The sequence below is a fragment of the Pelmatolapia mariae genome, linkage group LG15 (assembly GCF_036321145.2).
Source record: "Pelmatolapia mariae isolate MD_Pm_ZW linkage group LG15, Pm_UMD_F_2, whole genome shotgun sequence".
NCBI classification, from domain to species: Eukaryota; Metazoa; Chordata; class Actinopteri; order Cichliformes; family Cichlidae; genus Pelmatolapia; species Pelmatolapia mariae.
The window spans coordinates 15,024,080-15,045,119 of NC_086240.1; the positions used below are offsets into that span (position 1 = coordinate 15,024,080).

The 21,040-nt window shown below is 40.4% G+C and overlaps 1 protein-coding gene across 2 annotated transcripts in view; it reads right to left on the bottom strand.

The window, feature by feature from the left end:
• The window catches only part of LOC134642648 (glutamate receptor ionotropic, kainate 2-like), a 64,498-nt gene that overhangs the window by 19,154 nt on the left and 24,304 nt on the right, over window positions 1-21,040 (bottom strand). For both annotated transcript variants that reach the window (XM_063494539.1, XM_063494538.1), the window contains exons 6-10: window positions 20,768-20,941; window positions 3,843-3,986; window positions 2,879-2,986; window positions 1,392-1,505; window positions 1,062-1,268 (exon numbers count right to left, since the gene is read on the bottom strand). In XM_063494539.1, the coding sequence (XP_063350609.1) occupies window positions 1,062-1,268; window positions 1,392-1,505; window positions 2,879-2,986; window positions 3,843-3,986; window positions 20,768-20,941 (747 nt within the window). The remainder of the gene's footprint in view (window positions 1-1,061; window positions 1,269-1,391; window positions 1,506-2,878; window positions 2,987-3,842; window positions 3,987-20,767; window positions 20,942-21,040) is intronic.

Here is a 21,040-nt window from a genome sequence, read left to right on the forward strand (position 1 = left end):
CTTTATCTTTTTATACTCCCACTGTCTAGCCTACACAAAGAGCAGACAGCATTGGAAGCATACTTATGTGCTGGTGCGTCTTCGCTTCTCTGACATTTCTTTTTACTGTGCTGAGTTACTTTGTGTGCTTAAACAGAGCTAAGTATGTTTAAGTTAGAGCTAATAAATATTGATAGTTACTGAAAGGCAGGAAGGAAAGAAGATATTCGAACTGAGTCTATAAAAGGATTGGCAGCACTCCGAAAACGAGAAAACGGCACATAGCTACATTGGCAGGTTACTTGCTTTTACAGCCTATTACATTTTGTTTCACAGAGGCTTTATCTGATCAATATCCTGTCTTTCCACTAAGCAGACCAAGCACGGTTGTCGAGGTCTGTGTCGACGCAACACGTAGTTGCATTTCTGAGGAGAAGCATTTTAAGCTGTGCCGTAGATTTGATGCAAAAGTATAAATCAATCTTGAGGCTGCAGCACCAGCAAAACCCAGGAGTTAACCTTTTTTTTTACCCTTATATTTGAAACTGAAAGACTACATAATTTGGTCTCTCAAAGTTTCAGATGCCACAAAGAAACTCGACACAGTAAGAGGTCCTTTTTTGTTAACACTGTAATCTCATATTAAAGACATATGCTTGTTCAGTAGCAATATTTCAGCCTGTTTCCATTTCAAATCAGTACTGAAGAATTTCAAAGATTTATTCATTCAGACAAAGAAGGACAAGAAGGAATATGGCAGACTGCTGTGCCTAAGTGGAAAATAAATTTTGGCTTTTAGAAATAAAATATTCCCACTGTACCAGCAGATGAAGACACAAATGACTTAATAATGAGAAGATTTTTTTTTAAAAAGGTCCCATTTGAGCATTTAGAGATTCAATTCTTATTGTTTTGAATCAGCTTGCAATGTGGAGTAGCTTTATTAAAATACATGAAGAAAAATTAGTGGACCATTATAAAATATGATTAATAGAAAGCAGAAAGTGTTTCGCTTTAATTATTATAATAGTTTTTATTCTAATGACTGAGTGTTGTCTTCTCCCTGGTGAGTGCCAACTCACGTGGTCCATGAGCTCCCGCACCATGCCGTTCCACTGGCCTGTGCTCTCATCCAGAGCACCGTACTTCCCATCTTCTACTAATCGAACCTCATAGCGGAAGCCTAGGATGGAGGAGAGTTCCCTCAGCAGGTCGATGCAGTAGCCCTCAAAGCGATCGTTCCCATATAGAGGCTTGTCTGACTTCTTAAACATCACATATGGCTCCTCCTGTACAGGGAAAACAAACTGCTGTAGGACTGCAGAAGTCTGTGAGTTTTGTATTATATATTTTTCAGGTGCAGTTGAGACTGTGAGTGTCTGCTGTTTGTGTTTTCATTCGGCCGTGTCTACCAGTATGGTGGATACACGCAGGGATTTGTTAGCCAGAGAATCAGTGATGTTGGACGTCTTGCTTTTGTGAGTCTCTGTCATATTTAAACCGCTGGGAGGATCCCATGTTCCAATCTGTTGAAACAATTCAGAGTCAAGTTTATATCCTCTTGTCTACAGATGGGAAATGAAACATTTCAAATCACCCCCACTTACATTTGGTACTTATGGTCATACTAAAAAGAAAGTACACCCTCTTTCAGTTCTAACTTTTATATATATATATATATATATATATATATATATATATATATATACATATATAAAAAAGGACTGAGCTATTGCAAAACCTCGATTCTTCTCTTTTTCAGCCACTCTGGTGTAGATCTGCAGCTGTGCTTGGGATCATTGGCCTGTTGGATGACCCAATTTCAACCAAGCTTTAGCTGTTGGACAGATGGCCTCACGTTTGACTCTAGAATAATTTGATACACAAGGGAACTCATGGTCGACTAAGTGACTGCAAAGTGCCCAGGTCCCGTGGCTGCAAAACAAGCCCAAATCATCACCCCTCCACTACTGGACTCGACAGCTTGTGTGAGGTGTTTGTGCTGATATGCTGTGTTTGGTTTTCAACAAACGTGGAGATCTACATTATGGCCAGACATCTCCACTGTTATCTGATCTGTCCGAAGGACATTGCTCCATAAATCTTGCAGTTTGTTCAGATGCAACTTTGTAAACCTAAGCTGTGCTGCCATGTTAATTTTAGAAAGAGGAGACTTTCCCCTGAAATCCCTTTAAACCAAGCCATTTAGTCTGTTTAGTCTTTCTCTAATTGTAACGTCACGAACTTTAGGATTTAACATGATAACTGTGGTGTGTAGAGTCTGAGATGTAGCTCTTGGGTTTTTCTATTTTCTCTGAGTATTGCATGGTGCGATCTCTCTGTGTGAATTTGTTGGAACGTTCACTCCTGGGAAGATTGGCAACTGTTTTGAATGTTTTCCACTTGCGAATAATGTCTCTCATTCAAGAATGATGGACTCCAAATCGTTTGGAAATGGCCCAGATTGATGGGCAGCACCAACTGCTTCGTTAGGATTATTCCTAATGTCTTTCCTTCACGGCGAAAGCTCCAGAACAGCAAACAGCCAAAACTTCTTCTTTTATAGAGGTGCTCACACTTACTGATGATCAATTAATCAAGTCCATTTGATTATCAGCACTTGGCTGCTCCTTACCCTCTTAATCCCTGTGGAAGCAGTAACAATATACTTAGTTTTTCACACACTACTTTTGCATTTTGGCTTAATTTTAAAAATAAATAATAACACTGTGTAATATTTAATGTTTTGTAGATCATCTGATGTTGTATCATTTTAAGACTTTTAAGTTATTTTTTAACTATGTTTATTTTTTTATAATGCGATTCCTTAGAATTGAAAGAGGGTTTACTTTATTTTTGCCATGACTGTAAGCATGAGCTACACCAACGAGTGACACACCTTTTCCAGCCCCTCCTCCTTCAGACTGATGACATCTAGGTCAAAATCAGTTCTCAGTCCATTGGTCTTGTTAAAAAGGACACGTCCTGTCAAACCATCCCAGTGTGCCTAAAGATAGAAATACACATCACGATGAACTAAAATCCTCAGCTCTGAGCACAGTCATTCCATTAACCTTAAGACATTGCCTTTCTCAGCAATATCAATCCAACCCCTAACCATAAAAGTTTTTCTTTCCCAATTATGAATTCCATCTGGCTCTCCCCTTACTGTCTATCTCAACAACATAACAAGAAACAATAAAGCAGCGAGAACAGAAGCAGGTTTGACAGGTAAGAGTTCATTATGCATGTGGTTCATTGTGCTTGAAGTTTCACTTCAAAGCCATTGGAGGAACAGACGGGCATGGGGAGTGATAGCAGACACAGGAGGGGGAGGAAGCACCAGCTACTACAATGGCTCATTCTGAAAATTACCTGCAATGATACCATCCAGAGAATGAAAGAGCTTTGTAGAACAAAGCAAATGGCTGACCCTGACTAGAGTTAAGGAGGCATGCAGAGCCTTTGATATAAACACGGGTGGAGATATGCACTGAGAAAGTGTGGTTGAAAGACAATGGCACAAACAACAAAAAATGTAGTTACTGTGGATAATGCTGCGGATTCATTTTTTTTATAAAGATTATTTAGACTTAATGATTAGATAATAAACTTATTTAAGATGCTTATATGGTTTCTGTGATAAATGACCACAGCTTTCTGGACCAATAAAGGCTGATTGGAAAGCTGCACTGAAACTGGATCACGTGTGTTAACTAAATAATTACAGAGATGCACACATAAAATGCTTTCAAACATGACTGCACTAATCCATATAACACAATAAGAAAGGTACAGTGTTCAGTAGATCCCACAGGTCAAAGGTCAAGCTGGAGTGCACACTGAAAACAGTGACCTTATACCTCTTTGATAAGGTTGATGAAACGCCCTCCAAAGCGCCACGGCTTGTGGCGATTACACTGCAGAGAGCTCACAGTGATCTGCTGCGACTGCTGCACTGCCACCGCCACCACATGCACGGCATCATACATCAGGGCTGCATCGGTCTGCAAACAGGAGGGTAATACTATTAGACATTTTATAAGACCACTTGATACTTCTGTCCACACAACCTTTCATCTCCCCATTAATTCACCTGTGCAGGGACATAAGAAACTGTGTGAAGTCTCAGATGACTTGCTTTAGTCATAAGTCACTACAACATGAATTAGGAGTACAGCCAGCAGTAAATGCCCCACACAAATGGCACAGTGTCTCAGCTTGTTAGTAAAAATATCCAACCACTGTCTGAGGCAATCAGAAAGCTCTGCCAGGGAAAGTCTCTCAGTGGAAGGGCGCCACGTCAGTGTGAAGACTAATGGTTCCTGATGGGTGTGCCTGTTCCCCCAGAGAGAGGGAGCGCAAAACGGGCACCAGTGCAGACAGGACGACTCTCTCTCTGGCACACTCAGTGTAACATGCTAAGTACAAAGGACAAAGGGTTGCACTGAAAAACACCTAAGACAGCTATGCATATAACCCTCATAATAAGTCATCAAAGGGAGTAAACGCTGGAGCTGAAATTTCTCACACACTGACAAGCTGTGATTTATCTCCACCGCTCCAGTTGGCACACATGAATTCTTTTCATGCCGTCAGTCCACACAGTTTGACACACTCCACGCTCAGCTCATCGCAGATCCACTTTCCACGGTCCCACACAGGCTGAAATACACTATGGTGATCTTATTTGACAAGTCGTGGATGACCAAACTGCGAGGAAGTGAGAGGAGTTACTCTGAGACCGCAAAGTATTTGCAGCTATAGAATCTTTGTGAATGTGCTTGCTGCCAGAGAAAATGAGCTGGCCTTCAGTGCAGCTCGACACGTAGCAGGAGGCTGCCGAGCTGCTGGTTCCCTATATTTGCTCTATAGGCGCTGTGAAGCATCCACTTCATACATGAGGGCAAGAAGAAGGAGAAAGCGTGTGATCTCTGTATACTTTATACCAAGCCTTATAAATGGTGAGAGGTCAGGTAAAGGAATGCATCTTACTTCTAACAGCAAAAAAAAAGAAAAAAAAAAGAGTTTCCTGGTAGCAGAAACGGAATGAAAAATAGACAGAGTTGATGGAGTTCATGTGTGGTTGCAGTGAAGGGAAGATTGATGATTTTTTTCTTTCCCCCCTTTTCTCCTCTTCTTTTGGAGTTGATGACTGCTGATGTCAAAGGCAGCAGTAGATCAGAGAATGGGAGACCCATCTCTGCGCTCTTTCATCCCCAATGCTTTCCTGGGAAAGGGAACAGCTAGGGCCATATCTGCTCTCCCAGTGACAGCAGTGTGCGAGTGTGTGTGTGTGTGTGTGTGGTGTTCGTGACAAATACTCACTAGGAAAAGACTCTGTCACTGCACTACTCTATTTCTTGAATAGCAAGGAGGAGTTTTAAACACAGTCAGTATGCGGTACTATTTTCTTTCCTTTGAACGGAAAGTTTGTCACGTCCAATCATTCCTTTGCTGGCCGACTAAGACTTGCTGTTGGACTGAATCAAGTTATTTTAGCAATTTATGCAAAAAAAAAAAGTTATATAAGTATTATTCACATTCAATCCCCGTCCACTGCATTGAATTTCAAAAGTATGTAACACATTCTGAATGCATTTATTCCATGGATAATATTCTTTGATTGATTTTAGTTTGGCTGTGACATTGCAGAATTTATGAAATTCAAATTAAATCTCCGAGCCTGCTATTTCTTTTTTAAATACCTTTTCATTTAAATTTTGCCACTGACCTTTTAACTTTCCTCTAAACTACTTGATTTTTTCCCCGACTCCAAAATCAGTCAATATCACATTCCAACTCCTCCACTGACAAACTCTTTATTCTTTTGGGTCAAACTACGGTGCGCACTGTCTTTTCAGTTAATCGTCTTGGCTACAAAGATGTTCTGTGAAAAACACTTCTGGGAATAACAGCCTTACATCTTGTTTTCTAAAATCTATCAAAATTCTCTACTTGGAAGTCTATTTTTAGTTCACTTTTCATAGCTTTGCATGTGAAGTGAAACTGGAGTGCTTAAGCACAACCTTGATGTGTGACAGGAGAGTGATGATTCATTTTTAGAAAAGCTTAACAGATGAACTTGTGCCTTTACCTTCAAGAAATGCCAGATTTTGAGCTGTTTGTTTATTCCTAAGCTATTTGTAGCATAAAGAGGAAGACTTTTCTATTAGAGCTTGGTAATAATGTGGTAATATTGAATTAAGGACACAAGAAGGTACTATAAGGAAACAGAACGTTATAACACTAAATTATGAAGTAATATCTAAATAATTACCAAATGACATCTTGCCTCAACAATGGTTATATCTAAGTAACATTGGATTTAACTATATTTAACTGTGCAATAAGGGCCAGAAAGTAGGCTTAATAATGATCAATAAAATTCAATTTAATTAAATTTTATTTAAATAGCACCAAATCACAACAGCAATTACCTCAAGGTGCTTTATACTGTAAGGTAAAGATCCTACAATTATACAAAGAACACTTCAACAATTAAACTTTGCAGAAGCACTTGGCGACAATAGGAAGAAAAAAAAGGCTCATTTAACAGGAAGAAACCTCTGGCAGAAGCAGCCATCTGCCATGACCGCTTGGGGCCAAACCCCCCCCCCCCCAAAAAAAAAAAAAAACCCACTCTGGAAGAGAGCCAGAGATTAATAGTAACTAATGATTAAATGCAGACTGGTGTGTAAGCACACAGTGATTACAAAAGGTGAGTGAAGAAGAAACACTCAATGCATCATGGGAAGGCCCTCAGCAGCCTAGACCTATCACAGCACATCGGGTTACGACCACTTGAGAGTCAGTATATTTAAAAACAAGCCAACAAACAAACAAACACACAAGAAAAACCCCAGCTAGACATATATAACCACAATAGCCACTGTCGATACAAGCTATTACAGTACTTGGTTATTACAGTACTTGGTTATTAGTACTTTGTAACTAAGTGGTAATAACACATGATTTCATTATTATTACCTTCTGTCCATCTGATTACCAAGCTGTCTTAGAAAGTTCTACCCATAAAGATTTTATTCTCGTCCAAATTATTTATTTCCTTTAAAAAAAATATGGAGAGTTTCTTAAGCACAAATACATAAATATGCACTGGAGACAAGCAGGGTATCTTCCTCAGTGGCAAATATTTTCTAAGCTTTGAAATATGAAAGGTTTTAAACCTGCATAAACAGTAAAAGACTCTTTGCTGACTTACGGGGCAGCTGAAATGAGCTGTGAAATTGTGCCCCATTTCCAGTTGATATCATAAACCTTTAGTAAACAGTTGCATTTTATACCTCCAGCTGATACAGAGCAGCAGTGTCAGTCAATGCTGCGACGAGGGGGGTGAGACTGAACCAAAAGAGTACAGTTGCTCTGTTTTGCTGTTTTACTGAGCTGAAACTCTCTATAAAGCTCCGCACAGCCAAGTGGAGTCGCACATTCACATGATAATTACTATGACTGACCTCTGAATTTACACAGGGTTTTTGATTGTTATTTGTGATGTTATTATGTCTGCTTTACAAGTAAATGTGATAATAGAGTGGCAAGGAGGACATGTTACAGTGAAATCCATGTAGTATGAGTACAATTGACAAACAGCAGCTAAGATAGTAGTATAAATGCCAGACTACTTTAGGATGAGCTGTCTGTACACATCCATGGCAAAATTAGATTAAAAAAAAAACATTATCGGCAACAGGTATTTATTTGTGGTCACAGAAGATAGGTTTGTCTACATGAGGTATTGTTTAAGTAACAATTGGATATTTCATGTATTATAGTATAAACACAGTTCTGCATGCTGCTGTGTTTGCACTTTTGACTTCTCCATCCACCCCTTTATTTGAGCCACTTTATTAGGTAGATTTTTTCTAGTACCAGTTGGATCCCCTTTGCTTTCAGAACTCCCTTAATTCTTTGTGGCATGAGAATGCTTGAAACAGTCAGTGCCATGATAGCTTCACACAGTTGCTGCAGATTTGTCCCCTGCACACCCGTGTCGTGAATCTCTTGTTCCACTTCCCTGTTGGATTTAGGTCTGGTGACTGTGGAGGCTATTTGAGTACAGTGAAGTCATTGTCATATTCAAGAAACCAGTTTGAGATGATTAGAGCTTTGTGTCATGGTACATTATCCTGCTGCAAGCAGCCATCAGAAGATAGATACACTGTGGATATAAAGGGGTGGACACAGTAAGCAACAACATTCATGTAGGCTGTGGTGTTTAAACAATGCTCAGTTGGTCTGAGCCAAGGAAATATTCAACACACCATTACACCACCTCCAGCAGCCTGAAGTGCTGATTCAAGATGGATTGATACTTTCATGTTGTTTAAACCAAATTCTGACCCTACTATCCGAATGCTGCAGCAGAAACTGAGACCAGGCAACATTTCTTTTCCCATGTTATCTAGTTTTGGTCTGTGTGAAGCCTTAGTTTAAAGCTCCTAAACGACCAGAGTGGCACCTAATTGTGATCTTCTGCTGCTGTAGCCCATTAATGCTTCAGTGCTTCAACTCTTCTGCATACCTTGGTTGTAATGAGTGGTTATTTAAGTTGCTGTTGCCTTCAAGCAGTGAGAACTGCTGCTTCCAGGATATCTTCTATTTTTTAGACCATTCTCTGTTAACCCTGGAGATAGTTGTGTGGGAAAAAATCCACTAGATCAGTAGTTCTGCAGATACTCAGATAAGCCCATCTGGCACCATCAACTATGCCATGTTCAAAGTCACTTTAATCGCCCCCTCTTCTTTTTTATTTTAGCTTGGACTTTAACAGGTCATCTTGACCATGTCTACAATTCTCAGTGTATTTAGTTGCTGCCAGATGATTGGCTAATTAGGTATTAGCACTAATGAGCAGTTAAATAGGTGTACCTAATGAAGTGGTCCCTGAATGTATGCGTAGCATTCTTAAAATCATTCATGGAGATATTTCCCACATCTCTTAACTTTTGATCTCTGTGATATATCAGATATTTCCTGGCTCAAATGATTTATAAGTCAAAGATCTTTTTCTGACTCTGGAACAGAACTATTCCTGAAAATCCCTTTATGATGGAAGCAAAACGAGGCTGGCATCAAGTGGAAGCAAAGATCAAGGAGGAAAAAATATGAAATGATGGCTCATAGTTCTGGCAGATTGCATTCAATTTAAAAACAATCCAAGAGCGATCTTGATATTTATTACAGAGCCAAGCACAGGTCCTGTGGGGTGTTTTAAGTGCTTTAAGTGGAACCAATCTCAAACCCCTGGGACACTCAGACACAGCAGAGAAAGGGTTTCAAAGAAGATGCCCAAAACCTTTGTTTCCTTGTCCTTCTCTTTTCTCTCCCTACTCATCTCTCTCTCGCTCTCTTTCACTCAAACACCCACATAACCATCTGAAATCAAACACTGCTCATTACCATCACTAAATGTACCAGTCCAGAAACAATTGTCTTTCAATTTACAACTTGCATTTTACCCCTGCACAGTACATCTTCCTTTCCAGTCCTTTATATCTTAGTTCATCTCTGCATATCCCCCCTCTCATAAACTTGATACATGAGTAACATGCAAATATATTAAGATGCATGCGAGAACCAATTAGTGAGACGTGCGGACACCAAATACACACACATGAAGGAGATCGCTCTCAGACAGTGACCGACCTCAATGTGCAAGCTTCCTACAGGCAAGCCTGGTTTGCCGTCGTTTCAGGTGGACTGCAAACTCCACTGAGCAAGCTGCTGAGTGCATGTCTGTCTCTGTGTGTGTGTTTATACAAATATATTCATTTTCGCTGCATCAGTATTCACACCGGCTCTCCACCTGTGCATAATGCCATAATTCCTCTGATAATGTAGCGCCATGAAAAACGACATCTCTCTTTCTCTTCTCACCTCAGCTATCAGCTATCCTCTTTACAGCATTCCTATAAACAAAACACACATAAACACACACACACACACACTCACAACCACCACGGCTGCTTATGGACAGTGAAACTCCACTATTTATATATATCATATACATCTGATTAGGCTTAATGAGATTTGCAATGACCTGTTATTTATCATGCATCACTGCACTGCAGATGCCAGGTACAGATCAACAACACACACGCACACAACATGTAAAAATATGCACCCCAACAAACACACATCCCCACAGCATTGCCGTCAGCATCAGAGTCACAATGTCAGCAGGAGAGAGGGAAGCTCTTTGTTTTCTTGGAGCTGAAGTCACTCTGCCCTCGGATCACACGCGGACCCATGGGGTTTGATGATTTGATAGAAGAAGGAGGTAATTATTCATTTCTTTCATTTTTTATATGTATTTGTGCTGCTTGACTGCACCGTCTGTGGAAGCATTAGAGTCTCAGATTCTGCTGTCAGATAAATGGCGGCATTTCTAAACTTTTTAACAATTACGTCTCCACATCGTCTCTTGATTTTTCTTTTGTTATTAAAAAAATCCCCAGAATGGTTTATAATTTAAACTTCAATCAGGGCATGCAATCTCACTCACAGGCCCGCTCACTGAGATATTGCATTTATTTTTAATCTGCCGAGATTTAAATTCTCGTGTGAAGTATGGACACTGATGGGAAATGTCTGTACATAATTGTTCGTTGAATTCCAACCAGTGCGGAAAACAAAAGCGAGCTGCCTGCTCAGACAAATATGAGCTCACTGACAATGGCTGAGCATCTCTGTCACTTCCAGCTCCATTACTTAGAATAACAATTTAGAAAAATATACTTAATTGCTCGATGTTTAATTACTTGATGAGACTCAGAAGATCAATACCACTTTCCACCGTTTGTTGATTGAAACACTGGAGCAAGCGCTTTTCCTTTTCGAAAACAAGACACAAAAGGAGACTCCTCTAGGCATGTTAACTCAGAACCACACAGTTAAACCCAGTAGCCACAATCTTTCAACATGTTCACGCTTAGTGGCTTAAACATACAAGGCGCTTTTTTAAGGTACACTTTGTACTGGATTGATCCCTCTTGTGCCTTCAGAGGAGATTAATTCTTCATGGCATAAATTCAGCAAGGTGCTGGAAACGCTACTAAGAAATCTTGTCCATATTGATATGACAGCATCACAGGGTTGTTGCAGATTTGTCAGCTGCACATCCATGAATTGAATTGTGGTTCCACCACATCCTAAAGGTGCCCTATTGGACTGAAATCTGGTGACTGTGGAGGCCGTTTGAGTACAGTGAACTCACTGCCACAGTTTGAGATGATCTGAGCTTTGTGACATGCCGTTTTATCCTTCTGGTAGCGGTCATCTGAAGATGGGTACACTGTAGTCGTAAAGGGATGCACGTGGTCAGCAACAATACCCAGGTAGGCTGTGGCATTTAACCACTGTTCAGTTGGTATTAAAGGGCCCAAACTCGGCCAAGAAAATACCCCCCACCAGCAGCAGCAGCAGACTGAAGCACTGATGCAAGGCAGAATGGATCCATGCTTTCATGTTTGCCCAGAGAACTGGCACTTACTGGATTTTTTCTTTTTCAGACTATTCTCTATCATTCCTAGAAATGGTTGTATGAGAAAATCCCAGTAGATCATCAGTTTCTAAAATAGTCAGACCAGCCCGTCTGGCACCAACACCTATGATGCATTCAGCTAGCAGATAGAAGAGGTAATCAAAACTGTGGTTTTGCACAAAAATAACCAACTGGTCATATTTTGACGTGCTGGTATGAAGATAATGCTACCTTGGGTTGGAGACGGGCTAACTAAACCCCGAAGTTAAAGCCAAAGTGGTTTCAGTTTCATATTATCAACTTTTTGTTTTTACAAATTCTTTTTCTGGGTTCTAGCACAAAAGCAGAGACGCATTAGCCAGATTTTGGAGTTAAAATAATGCAAATGTATTCCAACAAGTGACAAATAACAGATGATTCCAACATTTCCAAGAAGAAAACAGTTTACAGATGTTTATGATGCCTAAGAAAATCTGTCTACATTGTCATGTTTTTGCTAGTTTTAGTACACTGACAAATAAATTGCAATATAGCATGTGCTACAGTTCTGCTCTCATTCATCATGCGCTACCATTAGGTAGACGCCTGATATTAATTTAATATGATAGCACTAAACATGCAGCCAGACTTGATGGGAGTATTTTCAGCAGTAAGAATAACAAGGAATCCCAGAGCAGATGGTATGGGTCCCACAGAGCCCAGATTTCAGCATCTTTGAGTCAGCGTGAGACTGCATGAAGTGAGGAAAAAAGACACTAATGCTGCCTAAATCCACAAGAAACGGTGGTAAGTTGCTATTAACAACCTAAATGCCAAGTTCAGTGAGAAATTCTCAGCAAGTGTACTCGAGAAAGGTGATCCTGTGAAACAGTGGCCACTAAAACACTGAGTAAGTGTTTAGTATTTTTGAATATGAAAAAATCCCAGTAGCATTTGAAACCATCTTTTCTAAAGTTGGTGCCAAAAACTTTTGCACTGTGCTGTATTTCTTGCAGTGGCGTCTTACATGAGACCCTGGGTGATGAAAGTCACTGCACTGAGAATTGTGCAAATGTTCGGCTCTTGAAAGAAAAAGACTAGAGTGGAAAAAACACAGAAATGTGACATATGTGATTTATGGGGCATATTATGGCTTTTCTGGGTTTCCTAGCAGAGAGGGAAGAGCAGGCATTCACATCATTTTGGGGAGGAAAAAAACCCTTGGGTGACTGCGACTCAGTGTACTGCTGTCTCTCTCTCTGTCCGTAACTTTTCCACTCCGTGTCTCTTCCTCGCTTTCTGCCTGCCTGTGCTCTGCCCCGATCCCTCCCCCCTTCAGCCTGGCTCTTCCTCCCTTTCATCCCCTTTGTCGTCCCTCTGCCTTCCCCAGTTGCTCTCTTAAGTATTTCACAGAGCCGTGTGTGAGTATTGCTCAGAGTGTGAATGTATGAGGGTTTTGCCAGTGCCGTCACTGCTATTTTTTTCCCTTTTTCTTTTGTGCATTAGAGGTTTAATCCCTTTCTCACATTGCATTTCCACATGCTGAAGCAACAGAGCAGCAGCCGTGTGGAATTTTTTTTTTTTTTAAATGAGGTTTTTGTCACAGGGAAGTAAAACTCGCTTCTTCCAACAAGGACCCCTGGGTAACTGATTCATTGATGGTGGCTGGATTTATGTGAAAGCACATTCATGGTTTTATTGTAGATTTAAGCACACTTTAAAGGGGAATAAAGGACTACACTGCAGAGGTTTTTGGTTTGAAAGAGAGGGTCCACTGGGAATCATGAGAATGCGAGCAGAACTCTGTTTGATGTCTATATATATTGATTTAGTACTGATGTAGAATTATTAAGGTGCCCTTATCATACATTGACAGATGCTTTAATGTTGACAAAACCTCCATTTTGACCTTACATAGTGCTTTTATTAATGTCTAAGTGATCTTTTTGCTTCAAAGACTTCTTTTATTGCTAACCTCCACTCATACTATTTTCTTGTTTAACCCCTTAATGCTGATGAATTGTAAACTCAAGGCAGAAGGGGAGAGAGCAAGAGGTTTATATCCCAGTCAGATTTTGTAAACAGTTGGTTTACACAGCTAAATTGGTGAAGCAGTTCAAATATGCCCAGGCAGCGCGTGCCAACTATCTAGTCCATCTTCTGTTTGCTCCAAACAAACTACTGGTGTTGCTGCCAGAATGCTAGGGTTTACCTACAAAGATTTGTTTTACTTTCCTCCCCATTTTTAAAAATTCAGCACATAACAAGACCAAGAACCTAAATTGGAAATGACTGTAGCAAAAAATGTCTGACAGTCCCATCCAAAAAAATGTTCACTCAAAACCACAACGCGACGAACCAGCCAAGTGACACACTGCCCGCCATCTCTGGAGCCAAGATACGAGCATGGTTAAAAATATCACAGCTTGCGACTGCACGAAATATCAAATATGATGCCGTGCCTGACTACTTTATCAAGTCTGACAAAAAGAGACCGTGATTGCTCAGAGCAGTGGTGTCCCACCAGACCCTTCAGGCAACAGCATGCTTCTGGCAGCACGGTCCATTTCAGAGTCCGCCTTAATTAACACCATGCAGCCTAACCCTCACCTGATTAAGTGCCTGTTTAATATGATGGCCTTTTCTCGTATTTAATCAGCATCCAGCCAGGTTTTGCTAAAGAGGCTAGTAAGATTTTTATCTCCCCTCAGTTCATGTCAAATGCCTTCCAAAATTTCCAGAGTGACAAAGCTTTTACTATTCAACCTCTCGGAAAGAAGAAAAAACATGGTTTATGATTAAATGAGGAGGTCATTTAAAGCTACGCTTCAGCTATGACAGAATGCTAGATCTAAACGGCAGTGTGGTGAAGGAGGAGAGGAGGGTTGTTAAAGGACTGAACAGTCCTTCTTAATTCCCTACCATCTGTTGGACTCGCATGCCCAGAGAGGAGAGAAGAGTGAAAATGGAGGATGTAGGAGTCCACACTTGATCCACTGTCTAAACAACACAGGCAGTGTTAATTACATCTGGGTTAATGCTAACAGTGGCCATTTTACTGTTAGGGGGTCTCTCCCCAGATTACCAGAGTAGCAAGATGGTATCAATTAAAAAAAACAGCAACAAGAAACTCTGTTGTTTATTCTGTGATGATACTGAATAATGTGATGCAGTTTTTTGTGTGTATGAACTATAATAACAGAATGCAGAATGACATGAAATACTCCTTGGTTTTCATGGGTGCATACGAGAGACATACTTTTATCAAAAGTTGTGTTCGGTGTGTTTTTGTGGGCATAACTTTTCACAAGCATCATATTTACGCAAGAATTTTAATCATCTGGAAAAACATTAAAAGTTGTCCAGTTATGCACATTAGAAATTAAAAGCTAAATTAGTAACTGGTATTTGGAAATGTAGTAAAGTAGAAGTAAACAGCACAAGATCCAAGATATGTTCATACTTAATGAAAGAAAAAACCTGAGCCCTTTTCAGGTTCTTACCCTGAACTCAGGGTTGCCAGAATGCTGTGGGCTATTTTTCTCGAAATGGTTTGCGTCACTGCAAATCAATACAAAATCTGAGTGATCAACTTTATCCTGAGGGGGTCTTTGAATGTTCTGATTAGAATGAAAGTGATTTGAATCATATTCTTTGTTAGTAGTCAACCAAATAAACAGCTATGTGTCAGAATTTGGACTGACTCGGAAAATCATTGCTGACGCTACAGTGACCTGTGGTCGATGTTTTTTCTTTCGTTTTTTTCTTTAATATCTCATTTGTATACATCTGTGCATGTTTGTGTGTTTATGTGTCTGAAAGTTCTTGCTTATAGAAGATTTCTGGATTTCTCTCTGATTTTTTAGGATATTTATTTGAGCTTAATATAGTTATTAGTAAGAAATGACAGTTTATACATTTTTGTCAAAGAATTATGTATATATGTATATTGAGCATCCATGTGATTGTGAGTGTAGGTGGGAGGGATGGCTTCTTGAAAGATGATAGCTTGCCAAGTGATCCCAAGGCCACCCAATATTCCTGAGCTTAAGTGCAACCATAATACACAGCTTCTTCTGCTTGCACTGGCCTCCAGGGGCTATTTGGATGATAGGGATCTGATGATGGTTGCAGTCTCTGATTGCAAATTCCCTTATTGTCCTATACATAACACCAGCGGGGTGTGCTTACATTACTGCAGAGGAATCTCTGCCTTGCATGTGTAGTGTGGTCTGCGTTTAATCTTTACGCATTTATATAAAGGTAAAAACGTGTCCGTACTGTGCTTAATTTTGATTATCTTTATTAACACAAAGGTAAACACAACAAGCAAACAAGACAGTGAAGTAAAATGTGTTTGAGAAAGTAAAACCAAAGGAAAGCAGGATAATAAATCTGCCTTTTAATTCCCCCTCTCTCCCTGGCTGTTCTCACTCACAAAAGGCTTCTATGGACCAAGGGAGCACTGGTGCTAATAATGTTGATACTGTGCCAAGCCCAGCTGGTGGTGCCCGGCACAGGGCATCGAGTGTCTGCTCTCCACAGTTGCTGTCTTTAAAAGGCTCTCTCCTCTGCCAACCGGGATCAGAGGAGGGGGAGGGATCACATTGCTCTAATGGACGCAACCAACCTGTGAACCTATGTGGCGTTTGTTCTGCTAGCTCTGTCTGAAATATATCAAATACAATAACTAAGCGCCTTGTGATTCCGCGCAAAGAAAAGCGGTTTGTCGATATAAAGCAGACCAGGTTGTAATGACGACTGATTAGAAAATGACTGATACTGGAGGAGGTTTGAGAAAATCCATAAATGCTGTTATCAGAGACGGTAAGAAGGAGATATTTTACATTTCAAAATAATATGTATCAGCTGAACTCTGTACAAAACAGAATTATAAAAAAAATCCCACTAAATAATAAATGATGAAAGAAATATGTGAATATTTATGATACTGTTGAACTTCTTTCAGCTGTGGGGTAGAAGTCAGTTTGAACAAATAAAAGGATTCCCTCAACTGCTCAGTTTAATTTCTAGCAAGGTTTTTTTTGTGTGTGACTCATATCAAGCAAAATTACAGTATGCATTCAATAGTATTCTGACTGGGGAGCACCACATTTGGCTCAACACCCACACCGAGGACCTTCATTTGGCTGGAATATTGTATGAATGAAGCTCACTGGGAGAGGGATTCGTGTGTCAATATTGTCTTCCTATTGTCAGTTTCCAGGCAGTCATGCTCTGTATCAAACCCAGTAGTGATGCCAAATCTGAGCCAAGTCCTCCCCTCTTGGAACAGGCAACTGAATCCTTCTGTAGGTGTTTCAAACATACATGCTGTGCGCCACAAACACACATTTAAATGTAAACATCCATGGTAAACCCATTGTTAATGGCATGTAGCAGCCACCTAGCAAGCTCCTTCATTCTGCTCTCGCTGTGTGGGTGTCTCCCACTTTACTCCCAGCAGTGCTCGTTAATGCAGCTAGGTATCTGTTCTCATCTCTCTCCCTGCTGCTCTTTACCCCCTGTGCACCATTTCTGGGCAAAACTGCTTCCTCCTCTTTCTCTTCCTAATTCATTTTCTGCTCCCATTATCCCTAATTTGAACCCAAACAGAAATGAAGTATACTTATCACAAATTATTTTAAAAGGCACAATCTGTGACACACACAAACACTGCATTTAAATCCGCTGATAGAATTTGAGTCGTTGTTGATCTGGTAGTTACTGGTGGTAATGACGAGATCATTCCAATAATACGCATGCAATTATTTCGTTTAAACGCGTTAACCACCGGAGAAAGCAAACACGTCTCGACTGGAACTGGGGCACAGAGGATTCATCGTGTCATGCGGCATTAAGAGAGAACTCTAATGAAGAAAACGATTAAATGTTGCATTTCGCATTGTTTAAATGCATGCGTGCTCCAGATTTGGTTTTCAGAATAGCATCCAGAGGCACGTGTTACAAAAACAACTGGTGTGTGCACTTGGCAGCGCCACATTTCACAAGTCAATTTTACTCACTTGTACATGTGCGAGTGCTAAAGGGCTCTCGCATGCTCAGGCACGACGTGCGAGCCGTTTGTTTAGCCTAATGAAATGTGTTAAAATTAGGATGCAGGAGATCATCTCATATTGCAAATCACAGCTTGCAAGTTGCAAATCTGGCAAATGGGACCCGGTATATGCATGTAACGTTTTCTGTTAGGCGTGTAATTTTTATCCCATGGGGGAACACCAGGCTGCCACTAACAATTACACATCAAAGCAGTAATGCAATGCAATTACACCGAATAGCTAAAAAATGATCACCATATACACTGTTAAATATGAACAGCTTCAGGATTTTCAAAGATTTAGCATTTTCTCGTGTACTGTATGAAAAAGTCCTAAAAGGGAGCTATCCAAACACTCTGTGCATATTAATTACAAATCTAACTCTAACTATTTTATCCTTATTATTATTATTATTATAATGATTACAGTGGCCTTTGTTGAGTAGGCATATCTGTGTAGTGTTTGTTGTTTTCAATTAATTTCACCCATGTGTCTTATTTTTGTCCCATGTGATCGAAAGGAGCAGCAACACCCATGTCATAGCCAACATATTATCCAAACAACTGCTCTCTACTAATAAGAGAGTGATAATTATGAGCTATTACACCAGAATTTTCAATTGTTTTGATGACACTGGAGAACATCCAGCTCTCTGTGGTGGTAATTATAGCTCAATGAAATGCAGACATAAATGAAATGGTGGAGATGCAGAAAATATCTAGGCCTAAAACCTCAGCGAGGCGTACAACTGGGAAGCTCTTTTTTTCCCTCTCTTCCTTCTCCTTAGTTAAATCCTGGTATATACTTAGCTCAGCGAACAGGGATTTAAAATAATTCAAATTAAAACAAAGCATTAAAAGCAAATATCTCATTAGCTGAAGGCAATAATTAGAAACAGATGGGACAAAATAATAATCAGATTAGACACGAGATATCTAATAAATCTGCTGGGTGCATTTCTCAGTACACGGGCTGCGGGTCTTTAGTTGCTGTAAATTCACCTCACGATGCAGGGTTAAAACAACTTGAGCTTCACATTACTCGGGGGATATTGTCAAAGAGTCGACACAAACAAGCAAGATCAACAGCGCACGCACACACACACGCAAAATAACTGGACTAATTAGCCCTGCTACTTTGATTATGTGTCCTTCCATGTCAGAGATACCTCTGCCAAATAGGGTTAGGAGGCAGGGGCTCAGTGTGCTTGCGGCTTCGAGCTTGCCTAGTCTGAGGAAGGATTTCTCATTATGCGTCCTTTCCTCAGACACTTGGCCTCACCCAAAGCACCAAGTGTCTGTGTGATTATTCACTACCCTGCAACACCGGGCTAGTGGCGTAAGCAAACATCAGATGCACCTCTCAATATTTGTAACACCCTCTCCCCCATCTTTCCTGTCCAATCTTCTCTCGCCCCTCCTCCTCATCAAACACCCCCCCCACCACCCCTTTTTGCCGCAACCCATTTCACCTCACCCCTCCCCTTCCCTACCTCCTCTCATCTCAGTCAATCACAAGGTGACACAGATGGCGTTGTCCTGGTAACCATCTCTACACAACTGTTGCCTGGTCACCGAGCACAAACAAGCCCAGAGCCCAGCAAGGCTTCTGTACTGCACAGAAAAGGAACACGGCACCAGAGAGGAGAAATAAAAGGCTAGAGGCAAGGTCGGGGGTGGAAGGTCACACGCTGGCCGCTGCAGCACTCTACCGCTTTATTTAATGACACCCTTATAGGTGTCACCTTTAACCCGAGGCGGTATAGCTGAAGTATCAGGAAAATCTATGGAATGACTAAAAAAAAAGAAAAAAAGAATTGTATTTGCGTTACAGAAAAGCAGATTGTTATTTAAAACGCGTTCATATTCCATCTAAGTGCAGAATCATTTTATATGAGCAGCAAAACCGTTTCTCCATTATGTATTTAATATAACATCAAAATGGCAGTGTTTGTACATTCAGGCTGCACTCTCTGCATTCGCTCATTACAAAGACCTGTCTTAAGGTGAAACGAAAATACCCAAGACTTATAAAACAGAGCACTCCGTCAAGCATGCTATTGGATGCATTATTTATTATTCAGCCCAGTGATTCTAATCCAATGAGATATGTCAATACATAGGATAGAATCTGACAAAATGATTCATGCAATGCTAATTAATCACTTCAGCCATCGCCACTGAAATCAATTAATTTCCATTGATGTAAAAAAACAAAAAAATCAAGTGCATCACATAGATGTCTCTGCATACATAACTACGTTGCTTGGTTTTCCGCATTTTAGTGCCAAACGTGAAAGAAAATTCACATGCCGATGCTTGAGGGAAATAGAATATTACATTTCTGTTTTAAAGCCGTGCGTGCTGAATATTTCTGACATAACTTAGGCTGTAATATATGTAGATACATTTAAAAAACACACACATTTAAATTCATCACAAACTGTGTGTGTTCATTTTTGATCATGTGTAAGCTTGAATTAAGGCTGTGATTGATATGAATAGACACCATGCACTGTGGCTAATTCAAAGGCTTGTCTTTAAGTCTCTAATGAAAAGATTCTTCTTTCATTGCACAGATTTTGGAAACCAGATCTTAAATCTGCCAAGAACAAAAAGAGGCAGGCTAAAAGAAGAAAAAAAAAGGTGTTTGTCTCAAAGGAAGGTGTTGTGAGGGAGGTGGAGTAAATTGACTGTTTACAACAACAGACCCAGAAAGGGACCTTGAATGTCCATGACGAGCTCCATTCCCTTTTTCACTTTCAAATCACCTTATCCCATGCTTTTTTGGATGCCATCCTAAAAAACCAGGGCCATAATTTCCATCCAATTTGCTCCCTCTCTCTGCATGAACACTGACAGATTGTCATATTTTGGCCACGCTCCCAGAGGAGAGTTGTGAGAGGCAGGAGGGCAGATAAACGGCTATTACCATTCACACCAGCTCATTACGGAGCATTTAGACCCAGGAGCACCAACTCAAAAGCTCCACGCAGTACCCACCCCAGGAGCCCCTCACAATTGAGTTTGTGATTGACAACTGGCACTCAGTTACAGTTCTTTTGCTCCACAGCTACGCTCTATTTCAAAACACTCATTTTGTTTCATCAATCAAAAAAAACAAACAAACAAACCCCAAAGCTTTATGCATGGCATCCAAATTATTTGGACAGTTTTTATTTTTATTTATTTATTTTTATGTGGAGAGTAATGACACATCTTAGATAAAAAAGGTTTGGGCCTACCGTCATGAATCCATCCAGCAGGCCCGAGTCTGGCTTGGGTGGGGCTTGTAATCGCTCCATTGACCACTTCTCGATGATCGACGACACCTGAGAGTTTTCTGTGTTGAGTATGCGGAAACCAGTCATGTTGACTCCACTGTAGCGATATGGTTCCATATCAAGGGCGAAAAGGTCCTAGAGGCGCAAAGATCAAAATGTAACTGTGTTTGATCTGAAAAAAAAAATCATGATTTTCTCATCTTCCCTCCTCCACTGCTATACATCGCTCATTTT